At 39.6% G+C, this 17,117-nt stretch overlaps 2 protein-coding genes across 5 annotated transcripts in view; one reads left to right on the forward strand and one right to left on the reverse strand.

The window, feature by feature from the left end:
* SLK (STE20 like kinase) overlaps positions 1-12,230 on the reverse strand; it is a 50,660-nt gene extending 38,430 nt beyond the window's left edge. For 3 of the 4 annotated variants that reach the window (XM_071748327.1, XM_071748325.1, XM_071748324.1), the window contains exon 1: positions 11,289-12,230. In XM_071748327.1, the coding sequence (XP_071604428.1) occupies positions 11,289-11,438 (150 nt within the window). In that variant the 5' untranslated portion in view covers positions 11,439-12,230. The remainder of the gene's footprint in view (positions 1-11,288) is intronic. The other variant, XM_071748326.1, reaches the window with a different exon arrangement.
* Positions 12,231-12,399: 169 nt separating this feature from the next.
* STN1 (STN1 subunit of CST complex) overlaps positions 12,400-17,117 on the forward strand; it is a 46,486-nt gene continuing 41,768 nt past the window's right edge. The window contains exon 1 of the mRNA XM_071748339.1: positions 12,400-12,518. The gene's annotated coding sequence lies outside the window, so the exon portion shown is untranslated. The remainder of the gene's footprint in view (positions 12,519-17,117) is intronic.

The following is a 17,117-nucleotide window of genomic DNA, read 5'->3' on the forward strand; positions in this document are numbered from 1 at the left end:
CGACACTATGAAATTATTAAAAAGAAACTCAGAAAAATCAAGATAAAATATTTCAACTGTCTTTGCAGAGCTTGATGCACAAAATACGCAAAGGGAAAACAGGTGCTTTACTCAGGCTTTTGCAACTCATGAACTTGTGAGCTTCTTTCTATCAGTAAAATTTTTTCCTGCAGTATAGGAACAACGTTCTTCCTCCAACAGAACTTCTGAGTATCACAACAAAATTAAACACTGCCAAAAGTTAAACACACAAGATGTTTAAGAGGAAGTTATGTTCTTGTCTCTTAACAGGATGGAAATATTACTTTTAACTGAATTATGAAAGCTTTATTTTGCCCACGTCCCCAAGAAATTACAACCTTTAGGATGCACAAGCATAGCTGTTAAAGATGAAGTAGTTTCTTTGACAAGACTTCCCTCTTTCTCCTACTCTTCCTTTTCTATCATGTTTTTTTTTTTATTCTTTTATTAGGCTGAAGCCTTCCTGAAGCAGAAGGTTATCTTGTGTTGTGTATTTATACTGTGAGAGGAAATGCAGAATTCCATTCCTTTTGGAAAATTATCTAAACAGTTTCTTGCTACACCCCGCTTATTCTGAAATTGAATTCAGTTTCTGTACTTCCTTCAAGAGGGTAAATTTTGTGCCAAGTAAGTCTTAGAAAATTGTCATTCTTTTCTAGCAGTTATGTAACATGGCTAAGGTTGAGAAAACAATCACCACCTGAAACAAAACCAGGAACATATGCTTTTAGTGAATTTACAGCTAAAAGATATGTCTGTGTAACAAAACCCTTCTAGCAGAGATGCCAGGGATCCAAAATGAAAGAACTACTGGCTGGTAACAATACCAACAGCAGCATTTAGCAAAACTGCCTTTTTATCAGCACTGTTGCTAACAGCAGAAGCACATCTATTCTTTCTTTTGTCCTGACAAAAAGCATCCATCTGACATACCTTAACTTCAGAATATCGATATCAACAAAGCTTCCCTTATATAGCTATTTAACTCAACACTGACACTGACCTGTCATCTCCCCTTTAAATCACCACTGTCACTTCTCTGGCTCTCCCGTGAGCTGGCCTGGGGAGCCAAGAAGATTACAAGTACAATCAGCTTTTGGGTAGTTTAGTTCCTTGAACCAGATCATCACAGGGTTGGCAAGAACCAGACCTGTCACAAGGGAGGGGCAAATGCTGACAGAACTCTGGCTGCACTGACCTGCATGGCTGGAAACTGTTGTGGAACACAGCCATGGTAAAGACCCAGCCACTCATCTTTCAAACGTTACTTCTGTCCTCACTACAGCTATTGAAATGCACCACTTTGAGATAATTTATTATTGATTGTTTCACTTAGTATCACAGCTCCATACTGGCTTAATTCTTTGCAACGAGATTCAGAAGAGTCTTCTTCATAGAGCACTGGCTCAAAGATGAGGTCCAATGATGGGCCACTAAAGACTAAGTTACAAAAACACCAATAAACATTAAAACAAACAGGAGAGTAAACAGGTCTGTACACCTGCTTATTTTTATATTTCACTTTTAAGTACTACAGGAAGTGTGGCCTTTTTAGTTTGTTGGCTTTTATTTAACTGTAATGTGCTAAATCAACAAAAAACCTCTAGTGTTACTAAGCTGACCAGAATATCTAACCTTGCTACTGCAAGTTCCTTGTACAGCCAAAACCAAAGGAGGAATTTTTCTGATACCCCAGCTACCCCTGTCAGTCAACAGAAAACACTTGACAGTGTATTTGCTTCTATAGCAATCCTTAAAGTTTTCAGACTTCCCACCCCAGAGAGATGAAAAATGACAGTGCTTCCTTCTTTCAGGTTACTTGGTCAGTGCATCTTCTGTGCTAGTTAAAACTAGTTGGAAAAGCTAAAAGAGTAAAACCAAGCTTGCCTAACCTTAAGAATACCCATTTCTCTGCATTACTAAAGGGATTCAAGTTTGTTTTGGGGAAAATTCCTTTTCAGACTCTCCTGACCATATTTCCCTGTGATGATCACAGTTCACAGCATAATGTAGTAGCACAGTTCTGAGCCATGAATATCCATTATCCAATATTCTGAAAAACAGAACATTTTGCCTGAATAGTGAACTGAAAGATTTGTGGCACCCATACGAGTTGAGGAGTAAAGTAAGAGAATGAGAGAATGACAATTAGAATAATTTAAAGGTCAAGCAGTTGTCTTAAAAAAACAGACTAAAAAGCTTGGGCCTCCTCAAACAGGAAAAGCTGAAGGTGGGGCAGGAACATGAATGAACTTTACAAAATAAAAAAAGGCAGCATATAAATTGAGTAAAGCCAGATTGAGACAAAGGCTTTGAAGGAGATAATCCTTGCTGATTCAATTCAACAAGATAATTCTTGCTGAAGCACTCAACTGACATTTCTACATTATGTTTACTGCCTTCTGATTATAAAGAATTAACCCTTTTCCTGGTAATGTACCCCTTGGAAATAAAAGTGAAAAAATCACCTTCTCTGACATGCTAGAGAAAAGCTTTGCCTTCACAGCATAAATCTCTGTCAGGAGAACCCCGACCTACAAGATAAACAAAGAATGTGTTCCTGTATTGCCAAGTTATCATTATCATTAACAAACTCCAGTACTGCCATGTTATTACTTTATCATTAACAAAGTTACAGTAACTTCCCTCAGAACACTGTTTTCTGAATCATGGTTATGACTAAACATTTCTAATGAAAAAAACCAGTTCCTGAAGGCCCTCCCTAACCAAGGAAGTCTCAGATCTAAAATATTGTTCAATGAGATATGAACCCCTTATCAAGCTCCAACTCATTATCAAACTAGATGGATTCAGAACAGGATTCTGCCTTAGCATGGTGATTCACCATTGCTTTTATAGTAAGTAAAACAAGTTTGATGTAGGCAAAATTTAAGTTCTGTGCTACTGGCTCCCCCCAAAACTTCAGGAGACTGTAGGGCTGCTGTGTTACTCTCTGTTCAACCATTCATCTTTAATACCTGCATTAAAATAAAAATTATTTCTGAAAATAATGAATTCACTCTAAAGTCCCTTCAAGTTCATATTTTCTGAAACCACAACTGACAGATTTTTTTTTAAGACTGATAATTTAATGCAAAAGTCACTTAGCCCTCTGTGATAAGGACAGCTTTAGTAAATTCTAAAGGCTAATCAATAAATGAATCTGGCTATTGTAGTACAGTCCTACTTTTTTATGTCTTCATATTCTCCAAAGGAAAAAAATGAGTAAAAGTTGAAAATCATATGATAGAATAGCACGCTTCAAGTAATCAGGACCTTTAATTCTTAAAGCAGATTTTGGGTGGAACCTGAGTCAAGCATGAATCTATGCTTGAGCAATTTCTTGCTCTAGGCTATAGGTAATCAACTAAATAGAAAATTTGCTCAAAAATATAAACACGGCTGTCTTTTTTTTAGCTTCCAAACCGCCATTCATTCTTAGCTGCTTTTCATTAAGCTCTCTATATAAACACATGCAATCCCACCTAATTCTGCAAACCAGTCTTAATCCAGACAAGTAAAAATTAACAAGAAAAATTGCAACTTATTTGTACATACTTTTAGAACCGCTTTAAGAAACAGTATGTCCACCTGAAACAAAATATGAGTTAAACTAGGTGCATTCAATATACAAATCATCTTCCATATTTTACTGTGAATTTTTTGCCTTAGCTAAATCTTCTGCTGCATGTACTTTACTTGGTTTGTATCATGAATGTAGAAATGTAGAGCATATTCAACAGAACATCTGAAATGCCAATGGAAAATTTACATTTACAGTAAAGCCTTTTAGTCTTGTTTAAGTATAAATATCACTGCACAGGAGTTTGAGGTAGCCTACTAACTTTTATTGAGTACATTTTTATTATTTCACCTCCTTCAAACACATTCTGTGAGTACTAGGTCATCTTTCTTTCTGAAAAGATTTTTTACCATTTCTGAGTGCAAAAAAATGTGTTTCCATATGACATATTTGACAGTTAAAATGCCTTTCAAGCATTCCATACTGCCATCATGTTATAAAGCCATTGAAAATTAATTAGATAGAGGAAATTACAATATGTATTTTACATGGGTTTGGAGAAAAATATAAAATATAACTTGATTTTTTGCTCTGTGCTATTATTTTAGTCCGCTTTGTTTTCCAACTGCAAATTTCATGGCTTTTCCATCACTAAACATTGAAAACTGGAACAATCCAAACAGTACCAAATAAAAAGACAGAACAAGCATTGTATTTGAGTATTTTGGCAGCTACTGTAAAGTAAGACAATAGGCAAGAGGTGAGACAATATGAACTCATCAGTTCCATGTATAATCTGAATATAATTGATGGTTGTTGGGGGAGCACAAAGAAGCAAAGACCAAAAAAGTATTCATAAACAACACGTCAGACACCTGGGTCTAAGGGAGTGCATTTAACATCTCAACCAGAGATTAATTACATGCTGCCTCTTATACACAGAGACAGCTGTCATTGATGAAAAATATGTTTATGTTCTTAAAAAATTCTCAAAATAGAAACAAAAACACAACAGCAAAAAATGAAAGCAAACAAAACAAAACAAACAAATAAAAAAACAAACCACCAAACTTGGGATTGTGGCATTTGCAAATATGAATCCAACAAATTCTTTTTACAGTATCAATTATGGGGTGGTCAAAACTAAAATTTGGATCACCACAGAAATTAACTTGTGAGCTGCTGCTATGCAAAATAAGCACATAATGCTGCTTGGAGGACTGTATTAGCAGAGGACTATTTCCCTGCCAAAGATTAAGCTCAAAATGTTTTATAAATCTATATAAATTTACAAATACAAAACCTGTTAAAAAAGATCTGCAACATTTTTAAGGGCCTGTATCAGAATTATTTAAATAGACTGCATCTGACTTAGATACGAAATATTATTCCACCAAGTTAGAACATCTTAAAGGAGCTTCAATCTGCAGTCTTCTTGGCAATATTAAACACTTTTATTTAGCTTATGCCTCAAATCCAAAATTTTACTCTCCAGACAAGAAACAAAGAGCCCAAGCACTTACACAGTTACAAATAGATAAGAAACATGAAATAAAACGAACTTTTGTAAACAGAGATAAATGAAATCAAACAATGATTTCCTATTTAATTACAGTTTTAAACAGTTTATGTAACTGTGCTCACACCTTGGAAAGGATGACTGTCTCACCAAGCAGTGATCATGAGCATTCTATATTTATCCTTCAAACTTGCCTGCAGTTTTAATTCTGTATGCAACAGACAGACAATACATTACTCATAAGCTAAGTATTGCAATGCTGATTTTAAGCCAAATGACTTAAAGATGTCCAAAAAGTGAGACATGGAACATGTGCTTCTTTGGAGTACTGCCTTTGGAGTAGAGATTAAATGGAAAGGAGATACCACTTTCTTCAAGTAGCCATTTAAAACTAGTAAGTTATCTTAAGATTACAATCTACAGGTTCCTTTACTGCACTACCCCTTTCTTTAGAAAATTTGGCAATAGGTGTAAAGTGTTCTGCAAAGCTTTTTCCTTGACACATTTGCCACATTTATTTAAAACAGTGATGCTGCCTTTATTTTATCTAGTATCTTCAACATGCTAAAACTGCAATAGTGTGAAAATAAAGATAACATTATAGAGCAACTCACCAAGCTGATCAGCAAGACCAAAATCATGGCCTTCTATAAGCAGTCAGACAGCTCATCCAGACCATGCACAGCAGCCTGAAGACACTCCTGCTATTCTTTACATAAAGCTCGAGTTCTATTTTACTTACACTAAATATTTAAAGTTGAACATTGCCTTCTTGTACATTAGTCTCTTGAGGGTAAATCAGCTCTCTTCTCTAACTACTAATGCCTCTATGATTAAACAAAGCAACGTGCCACTTAGGAGCAGATCTCCTGAGGACAACTGTACTATTGTACTGCTCCAGTTTCATCAGAGGTCAACATATACAGTCAGCTATGAATGAAAATAAATGAGAACACAATATATTAGGTATACCAAACAATTTGAACTCAAATTGAAAAAAATTCTGCACCGATTCATTCAGGGAACTGTGTCTTTAAATAGGAACGTTCATGAATTCCAACACTTACAAAAAATTCTTCAACAGAATTAGGAGCTAATGACACCAGGTACATCAAAAGATAAAGAGCAGACAAAAATCAATGTACCAGTGATTGAGCTTGAAGAGTAAGTGGTCAAAATCTATTCCTCTAAGTGTACAAATGTAAAAAATAACCACCCTTGCAGGCAGCATGTTACAATAGTATCATGAATGTAACTTCAAGTTGCAGTATTCAAGTGTAGGAATTACTTAGATTGATGTGCTGTAAGGTGACAAAAACTAGGAAATTAAAAATTCTCTCCTTGCTTTGCTCCGATTTTGTTTTCAGGTCAGACTAAACTAAAGTATTCTGTAGTATTAGAAAGTGTTATGATATTACTGGTACACAAAAACAAACAAACAAACAAACAAAAACCCACCAAAAACCATAAAAGACTTCTAAGCAGATCATATTCCAGTGCATTTTTGAGCAATAAAAGAAGTTAAGGCTGCACTATCATTAAATGATAGAAATAAACTGGTCTAGTCCTATTAAATCATTGTTTAAAAGTTGTATTTGTTTATATCTGCTGCAGAAGGCATTAAGGTAAAAACAAGCTCTCCTATAAATAATGTAGGTTCATTACAGGTAAGATTATTTTAACTACAGAAACAAAAGCTTAGCATAAATGAAGCAACATCATTAGTTTATGGGACTTGAAGAAACACTTATCAGAAGTCTGCTATCACTATCACTAGCCAGGGATGAGTTTGTATTGGCCACTACTGCAAACAGAAGTAAAGAGTACCTAATGTAGTTGCAATTTTCAAAAGATAATGCACTTTAGTAACACTGCTCACCACAATTATGGCTATCAGCTTCCACAACATTTCTTCACTGAGCCTAAAGCTTTTTAACCAAGCACCAGTAAAACCACAGAGCTGGAAACATTTCCTTAGAAACTATACAGTAAATACAAACATTTGATTTTCTGAATTCCTCTGATAATTTTGTAAAGAGAACACATACAATGTCTTAGACTAAGGGTAATAAATAGGATAGTATAAATGGGCAATTCCAATTCAAACTAAGAAGCATTAACTCTGCTCAAAACCATACTATTCCAAATAATTCTCTAATAAAAAATTGACAATTTCTATTAATACATAATCTACATATCTCTATAGATAATATATAGGGTATCTATATATTATAATGCCACATATTCTACCACTATAGAATATGTTCCCATAGAAGACTTGAAATTGGTACAGTATCTATAACGATGGGCAAAAGGCCATTAATTTATTGCAGGAGTATCCCCTAGTGAAGGGCTCAGATGCTACTCCTATAGGAAAATGGCTTTCCTCAATGTAGGTGTTCTGATAGTAGTGTACAATGTTCTTATTATCAGAAAAGGCTAGCAATTTTTACTGAAATATAATCCCAGAACTTCAATTCAAAAGGCTAACTTGGGAAGACACTAGCATTTTAATTAGGTATGGGTATCTGTATGGGAAAGATTCTCAATCAATAACTTTATGAAGAACTACAGAAAATATTATGCATTTTAAAGGTCTGTTTTCACATCATCTGTTCATCAGCTTCTGGGAATTTAGGAAGTCTCTTAAATCTGATCAAAGTTTTTAACACTTGCTCACACTAACTTACCTTAAAGCAATGTTTACTATGTGCACTGAACTGATATTTGATACAGTAGGGCAATATAATACACAATAAAGTAACATGATATAACAAGTAACTAATTTCTAAAGCATACTGATTACAATTAATTTTAATACTAATAGCTTAAGATTTTTCAGGGGACTTAACCTGATCAAGGGCTGTTTCAACCTGTTCCCTTTGGGGTTTTTTGGGGGTTGGGTTTTTTTTTGGAGGGTGGTGTTTGGTTGGGGGTTTTTTGTGGTTTTCTCTTTTTGTTGGTTTTTTGCGGGGTTTTGGTTTTTTTGGCAAAAAGAAAAAAAAAGAGAGAATAAATAAAATAAAAAGAGTAGTTTGCAGTACAACTGCCAAATTTCAAAGTTGAAATCAGATTCCAAAGCTAATACAATTCTTCATTGGCTATCAGAAACCCTGGCACTCCATTCAGTAAATCTAAATAATCCATGAAAGGCAATTAAGAGACTGAAAAAAAGTCTATCATCAGCAACCTCAAAATTCTCTTTACAAGGACCATCACCTGACACTGAAGTACTGCAAGGGTCTACAAATTGAAGAAGGAAAACTACACCATTATTCATTAATCAAGAGCAAAAAAGAAAACAGCCTACAAGTGGCCTCTTTGGAGAGGCTGAAAAGGGCTGGAATCAAAAGTCCTGCACAACCTTTGCCATCGGTAGCCTGCACCAAGATACCTCCTCTGATCAAAGAGACTCACAACAGCAGTCAAAACACTTAAGAGTATTTCTGAACATTACTTAGAAGCTAGTAAATACAAACGTATTAACTGTCAGAGCTAAGAAAGCTTGAGAAAACTAGAACAGCTTCAAAGGAAAGAAGCTCTTCTAGTAACCTGGCTAAGTTATTTAAAAAAAAAAAAAAAAAAAAAGCAAGACCCTTGTAGTTGGTTGGGAAGAAGAGCAATGAATCACACGTTTTCAATGCCCTTAAGACTTCCGTATGCAAAACTAGTTATCACTAGACATAACATTTTTAATGTAAATAATTAAATCAGCAAGGCTTCATAGTACTACTGTCAGATTCATTTAAGAGCTGCTTTTGAGATTTCACTTAGATATTTGATACTTGGTCCAGAAGATGAGTTACACAACTAAACTAAATACTTCTCTAAGGAAGTCATAGCGTGTAACCAACCTAAGCTATTTTTTATTAGAAGACCAAAGCATACAAAGCCCTATTTAATCTGGCAGTTCCATTTTATCATATACCTGCCAAAACCTTGTCATGCACTGATTCCTAGTATCTTAAACAAAGGCAAATGTAGTTTTGGCAAACGTAACTTACACCAGGGAGCTGGGTAAAAAACAACAAAAACAAGCACCAAAACACAAAGGAACACCACGCAAGCAAAATTAAAACCTCCAAATCCCCCATACTTGAAATTAATTAAAGACAAAGCTTTCAAATGTTGACAGCTTCATTCTAATTTATAGTTTTGATTCCAAAATTTGAGGTCACTGTTCTTTTAGTTTCTCATCTGAGGTGTACATCTAAGAACAAACCTAACACGCCCCTGCTTTTGAAACAGCTTCTTTCCAATCAACAGCAGATACAGGAACACAAGTACAGTTTGTACCTGTGCCTGATCCTCCTCCTTAAACTAGGTGGAACCAAAATGAATGCTGCTGAATACATGCAGTAGGAGACTTTTTTTTATAACTTTTAAAAATACTTTTTTCCAGAAATACGTGTTAGTTTTCATAAGTGCTGTGTTCAACAAGTTTACCAGGATAACTGCATGTGTAGTTCTGACTAAATTTTTTAAAATATGGTTTAATTTTAAAAAATTCAATTTCAACAATTAACGCTGTCATTTCACATTCAGAAATTAATCTCAAAGTGAAAAATCACACCCAGCTGAAAAAACTTTCCTGTTGGAGATAAAATACTCTGAAACACAAAACTGTCTTGCTCAGCCACTTTCCTCTACAGACTGCTGCTAACACAGATGTGCCCACAGCAAAACATGAAGTGAAAAGAGGTTTGAAGATGGGAGGGAAAATGCATGTGGGGGAGGAGGAAAACAAATTCAGTGTTGTATCTTCGAGGCTTCCCCAGTCATCCCTATGAGACACAGCATTATATTCATGAAAAGGGCATCAAAACTCCCCTGTGAAGTTTAAAAGAAAACCTTTATTACTACACAAATGCCTTTAGAGACAACATTTTGTTTTTACAGTCACTGAGCTTTATGATATATCAACTTCAAATATATTTCCCAGACGTCTTAATCTTCCACTCCTGAGGACCACGGCGGGGCGAGCCCACCATCTAGACTACATATTATACCAGCATCAAAATAAACCAGATGCTCTTAAAATAGAACATTGACACAAATCCATAGGGTGAAAAAAACACACTAGCATTCTGAACTAACTGTGGCACGTTTGTTCACATTTACAAACACAATAAAATAAAAAATCTAAAGTAACTTCTACCAAAAATAGCACAGGTCTCACAAGTACCCGGATTTCATAAACTCTCAAATGCAGTACTCTAAATATAGACGTTTCTTGACCGAATTAGCTCTCAGGAACACTGTAAATGCTATTCTTTCTCATACTATTTTTCTCTAGACTCAAAAACAGCTCCAGGGTCTCAATTCATGTCAGTTCCCCAATTCTCTCATGCTTATCCTCCGTGATGTTTCTTACACACTAAGCCTGGACCACACGTAAAGCACTAATGCCCTTTTAGAAAGCAGAAAAGCAACTAAAGATTTGCCTGAGAGCTACAGTCTTATCAAACACTAGCCCTGTTGTATCATTGTCATTGTACACTACTTGTCTTGATAAATTCTAGATAAGCGTCCTTAAAAACACTACTTGTACCAGTATACTTAAAGATTTAAAGGTCAAACAGCAGAGAGATATTAGGAGACCCAATACAGGAATTCTGCCACGAAGAGAAAGCCAAGATAACACAACTATTTAATTCAATGGAACAAGATAGCAGAATGCCTATTAAAAGCGATGTGAGCTTGGCCCTGTAAGCTTATGCACAAGGCACACAACCCAGTTTTACTGCTCCTGGGCTTCTTTCCGTAGAGAAACTTAAAAATTAGCCTCACACCTAAGAAAATGCAGTTTTTGTAAGGTTAGAAGCCATGCTGTACACGAGTCCAAAAAAAACAAACTACAGGAGAAGCGAGGGATTCAGACGGGTAGGGTGGTGCAGAAGGCGGGACAATGACCTAATAGGTCTTTTTCTATCTTTAGTTTCATGAGCTTCTGTGGACAAGAGGCCTCTCCGGATCACACGCTCCACTCCCCGACCGACACCCCAGGGGAGCCGGGGACACGGCTGGGGACACGGCCCTTCCGTCAGGGCGGCAGCTGGGCACAGCCCTCACCTGCCTGACGAACTTCTCCGGAAACTCGATGCTCACAACAGGTATCCCAAGGTGACAAGACAGGCAAGCTTTGAATTCAGAAGCAATACAACGAACCATCGGTTAGCTACAAGCAAGGCGACAAGTGATCTGAGTCGCCCGCTTGCCCCTTACCTTGAACACTTTACCGAAAGCACCATCTCCCAGCTCTCCTATGATTTCCCAGAACTCCTCAGGGTTCAAATCTCTCTTAACGTGCTCGTATTGTTTCTTCTTCTTCTCACCCCCTAGCTTGAAGATCTTCCGAAAGTTGAAGAAGGACATTTTGCCTCCGTGCGACCGGGCGGCGGGAGGGGGCGGGCGGGGTCCGGCGGTGCCCCCTCAGCCGGCCGTGACCATGCGGTGCGGGCGGTCCTGCCGGGCGCGATACCCACGAGGGCCGGGGAAAGTCCTCACGCCTCCTGCGAAGCCGTCACCACCGGGAGCTGAGAGGAAACAACACTCCGAGGTCCTCCCCGGAGCCCCCCACAGAGGCCGGGCCCTGGACGCCAGCCGCTGCCGTCCCCTCCCACGACGGGCTCGGCGGTCCCTGCCTACTCGGCCGGGCCGGTGGCCATCGCGTCAGCAACAAGTGCCGAGCTCCCTCCGCGGGACGGGCGGCTCGGCGGCGGCGGGCGGGGCGGAGGAGGCAGCCCAAGGAGCAGAAGGGGGGCGGCGAAAGGATCACGGCTCCCGCTGAAGGTGGCAGCGGCTGCACGCCGGGCAGAGGTGGGAGGGGGAGAGACGGTCACCCCGCTGCCCGCCGAGGGCGCTCCCGCCTCAGAGGACGGGACGGATGTAGGGAGGGGAAGGGGCTGCCCCGCTTCTGGCTCCCGGTCGGTGCCCTCAGGGAGCGGGTCGCTGCGGTGTCCCGGGGATGGCAGCACGGAGGAAGACGACGTTCCCCACCCCGTCCCTCTCCCGCTCCCGCTCGTCCGCTTGCTTGCTCGCTCGCTCCCCCTCCCTCACGCAGCGCGGGGCCCGGGCGGCACCGTTTCCTGCGGGGCGGGGCAGGGAAGGGAGGGGGGAGAGAAGAGGGGGAGGGGGGGCTTCTTGCTCCTTCTTCTTCTCCTCCTCCTCCCGCTGCCGGCGCGTGCGCGCGCCCCGTGCTCCCGCCCTCTTCCCGCGCTCCCGGAACCGCCTCGCGCCCCGGCCGCCGCCACCGCCGATACCGCGCGAGCGCACGCGCGCCACCGTCCCCCCCCCCCCGCCCCTCCGACTCCTTCCCCCGATCCCTCCCGCAGGCGCACGCGCCGTACCGACAGCCCCCTCCCAACGGCCGCCCGGCGGGGAAGGGGTGGGGCTTTCTATGACCACGTGACGCGCCGGCGCGAGCCAATAAGAGCGCGTCGAGGCCTCCGGCGGGTAAGTTGGAGCCTGGGCCCAAGATGGAGGGGGCGGCCTCATCCCCCGTCCTCAGGGCCAGGGAGGCCGCGTTTGTTTGTGTGTGTGGGGTGAGGGGGTGCGAGTTCTCGTCCCTTTTCTCTCGTTGTTCCTTAGGGAGCGTGCTCGCAGCCGTGGCGAGAGGGAAGTGACTTTTCGTCCTCGGGTAGTTGCTTCCGCGGGGGGCTGTGTGGAAAAGGGATCCTTCGTGCTCTGCTGAGTTGCTCGTCCTGAAGGACGCTCCGCTCTTCTCGTTGTCTGTCGAGTGTCCCGTCTAGGGAAGGTCTCCCAGCCTTGGGGCAGAGTGAGGTGTTTCCGAGGCAGAGGGACAGCTTCCTTTCAGGGCTGGTTGGGTGCCTCGAGTTCCTTTTTCTGGCACAGCCTCGCTCCTACCCCCGCGTTGCTTCCGGGCTGTGGTGGGTGCGAGGCCGTCTGTCTGCCCGGAGCCTTGCGGTGGCAGATGGTGCTTCCTGGAGGATTTGAGCTTGGGAATGGTTTTGTGAAGAAGGTGTTGATAGCAAAAGCCAAAGTCGAAACACTGTATTGTTTATGTGTCGGAGCACATAAACCCGCTACTAATTTCAGAGTTCAGTCAGAGCAGGGTGTGATGTTTATACCTTCCACGTTTGGTATCTTGTGAGATGTTAATCAGTGGATCAGGCTTGAAGTTTCCCACTACTGAGTCCCTCGTCAAACCTTGATTATATTTTAATAGTTGTGTTGTTTATATGCCGCCAAACGTGTAGTATTTCTTCACATGAAAGGAAGAGGCGTTTGCATTGCCTGGTTAAGGGGCAATTAGCAGACGTTTTGGAGGCCAAGCGTGGGCTGTGGTGGGAGGCAGGAAGTGGGGACAGCAGCTGAGGCAGTGATGTGAGACCTGAGAGATCCGACAGTGAGACAGACACCCTGTGAAAACCATCTCATGCCTTATCCTTCATATGTGAGTTTTAGTGCCTGCAGTTACCAGGAATTTAGAAAGAATTATAAGCATCTAAATATTAAGTATCATGTTTGCATTTTATTAGCGTGACAGTAGTTTGCTGTCCAGGGAAGGTGATCCTGGTGTAAAGTCAGCAGTAATAATGTAAGGCGTTGAGATGCACTGGTTGTGGGGATCATATGGCAGCCTCGACAGACTCCTTGAAAGAAATGTGACTTTCAGCAGTTGAAAGTGCTGGACTGAGTCAAGGATGAGATTTCAGCATTAGAGTCATATAATTGTACAGGTGTTTGTAGTTACAAAGATTAGTACTTCAGAAGGAAGTAAGGACACAGAAGTAGCCTGGAACTGAACTGAAATAATGTGCTTACTGTTTTGGGGTTTTTTTCCTAGCTGAAGGATGTTGAGGTAGAAGCCTTTTAAGAATATGTTGTCATTGTATATTGAGTGTTTAGTGGTGCTAATAATATTCACAGTGTACTGGAACACACTGTACTGCCATGGAACAAGGAGATGGCCCCTGATACGAAGAGTTTATCAATCAAACAATGTGTATCATGAGTTAATTTCTTTAGTCTGTATACAGTCAGTTTCAAAGGTAGTACTTCTCCATGAATAGAGACCTGAAAGGCAAGTAGTCTTGTTGACTTGATAGCAGTCCTGACTTGTAGTAATTAGCATCTGTTGTTCAAAAGTGATCTTGGGCTTTGTGGTTCCCTTGTTCAGACAGCTTAGCCACAAAATGTGGAACTGTTGAGGAGGGTGTTAAAGCCAAGATGTTCATGTGTGTAAGACTAATACCAAGAAACAACTGCAATCCAAATGAACTGTTTCTCCTTTATTATCTGGTTGGCTGCACTTCTAAACTTAATTTGCAAGTTTCATGCAAATAGTTTGGATTAAATACAATAACAAAGAAGGCAATTGATAAGATTTCTCCAGTGTTACCAGCAGCAATTTAGCTTCTGGAATCTTAATTTTTTTAATTCAATTCCTTTTTCGTCCCTGTAGCACTTTTCTTTTGCGTTAAAAGACAATTATAGCTTTAATAATAATTTGTATATTTAAATATTTCAATTTTAACTAGCTCTCTCTTAGATAAAAAATCCTTTGGGTCAAATTTCCATCTGTTTATTTGAACTGATTAGTAGACAGAGAATAGGGAAAAAAATCCAAAGCCATAGCATGAAATCCTTGTATCCATGCAGGATTAGCTTTTTTATAGCCTCAGGGTTAATGTCACAGGGCAGCAGGGGGTGGTCAGATGGAGGCATGTATTTGTGGATGTCAGAATTTGTAATAATAACTGGAAATAAATGTGAACCTAAAATAAAATTACTTGAGCTATTTGTGAACAAATATAGCTGAGCTCACTAGCTTAATAAGGCTGGCAGTTAGGAGACTGGGATATCAGGGCCCAGTTCTTTCTCAGCTCTATAAATAAATAATTTTTTTACTATATAAGTAGTTCACATACAGCATCTGTATAAAGTAGCAGTTTGTTTTGACCATGTGTGATTAAACAGGCTCACTTGGAGCAGAATAGGCATGGCAGTGTCAGCTTACCAATAAATAAATATTAGAAGGTACTACAGATGAGTTGCTTTTGGCTTTTCTAGTGATAGTCTCTCTATTCAAGAGAGCTCTTATTTCATATAATGGTGATAATAAAAGATGAAAGGCTCACAGAGCAATTAATCTAGCAGTAAAATTTTGCTTTTAACTTCTATTTTCTTTGCTTACTCTTTAACAAGTAATTCAAGATAAAAAACATTATATCTGGAAAGGAAAACTGTGTCTCAATCTCAATTTTCCCCTATTCTTTCACTATGGAGTTACAGCTTGCCACTCAATCCTAAAAATAAACTCTGCAAGGTGAAGGTTAAGTGCTAGTAGCAAATCCTTCCATATTTGCATTGACTTCCTGGTATGGAGAGGCTGCACATAGCCTTCTTTTTTGTGATTTTTTTTTTTTTTTTTTTTTCCTGCTAGCAAGTTTTAGCAAATGTAAATGTTTCCAGATGGCAAGGATAAAAAGGTAAAAGTGAGCTATAAGTATATTAAAGTTTCTCCTTAGGAATTTAATGCAATGCATTTTGAAAATTCAGTGCTCCCTTAAAATGTCAGAGTAAAGATTTTGAAGAACTGTCTTGGTTGTGCATCAAGTATACTTGCTTAAAATTAGGTGTCACTCTTTACTGCAGTCTTTTTTATCTCTTTGAGATCTAGAGGTCTACTTTATACTTTCTGCTGCTTAATACCACCATCCATTCCCATTCTCCTCATTCCTTACACTGGCTGCTGGTCCTCTTTAAGTTCTATTTCTGTGTCATTTAAACTGCTCTACTTCAGTTTATTGTCATGGAAAATTATTGCTTCACAAATTTAACTTGAAATGTGTTTCTCACAGAATATATTGCCCTTTCTCTGTAGTCCTATATCCTATATTCAGTTCTTTCAAAATATTTAATGGTATATTTTTATATTGACTTGACTTTGTCCACCCACGCTTTCACTGATCCTCCAATCTTCTTTCTGATGTTTGAGTTCATTGAACTGCTGTAAGGTCACAGGTGGCTCGTTTGTGGTTAATTCTGAGGCATAATTCTTGCTTCATCCATCCTAATCTGTCTGTCACCTTTGGCACTTAACCCTGTCCCTTTTGTTTTCTTTACTTGATGTATGTGGTGTTTTCATTGATATTTTCCAATTATATGCCAATGCTTTTTCTATAGGCTCTCATTTCTACCCTGTTCTGTTCCTAACTTCATATTTTCTGCTGTAGTGGACTCATTTAGTTTCTAAGGTCTAGGTTCAGAACTTTAAAAAGGAAGGCAGTGGATTAACTATGATCTTCTTGCATTCTTGATTTTTGCCAAGACATTGTGTGTTCTGTACCTGAAGTTATTTCCAGAAGCTGCCTTGCTTCTCTCTGAATCTGACTCCTATTTCCTTGGTGTTCTGGATTTTATAAATTAAATTCTTATACTTCACCACAGATTTACTGACTTTCCTCAGTCCTTCAGGCTTTTTGAGAAATTTTCAGTAGTCTTTCATACCTGGCATTTTTTTTCTCTTCTCAATCACCCGTTTTTCCTTTCCTGCTGTTCTGAATGTGCTGCCTTTCCATAAGAGTGCCTCAGTTCAGTGGGTCTTAAATACTGTGGTGCTTTCAGTCTCTTTCCATCTTGCATATTGATGGAAATGCTTCTTTTCTTCCTTTCACTAAATGATTAGCATTGTGTACATGCCAAGTTTTAAAATTTGTCCTATTTCTGTGACTCCTCTACTGTTGCTATACTGTGCCCAACTCCTGTGTCCTAATGCTCTTAATTAATGGTGGTAAGTACAGAGGTGTTAGCAGTATCATCAGTTAATAAACCATGTTTATGACAAGATGGAGAATGAAATACAAAAGGGGGCTAAAAAAATCTTTCTGTATGCTGTAAGAGGATGGATGAAAAGGCTGTACATTTTCCTCAAAGGAGCATTAAGTCATGATACCTGATTCTTGGAAGCCTTAAGAGCAAGGACTGTATTGCATGCAGCCTCTTGAAGTCCTGCTATTAAATGTATATTTGATAGATCTGTAGCTTAGAGACTTGTAGTTCTGTTCTGCATTTGAATTTTAAAGCTCT

This window comes from Heliangelus exortis, chromosome 7 (genome assembly GCF_036169615.1).
Source record: "Heliangelus exortis chromosome 7, bHelExo1.hap1, whole genome shotgun sequence".
NCBI lineage: Eukaryota > Metazoa > Chordata > Aves > Apodiformes > Trochilidae > Heliangelus > Heliangelus exortis.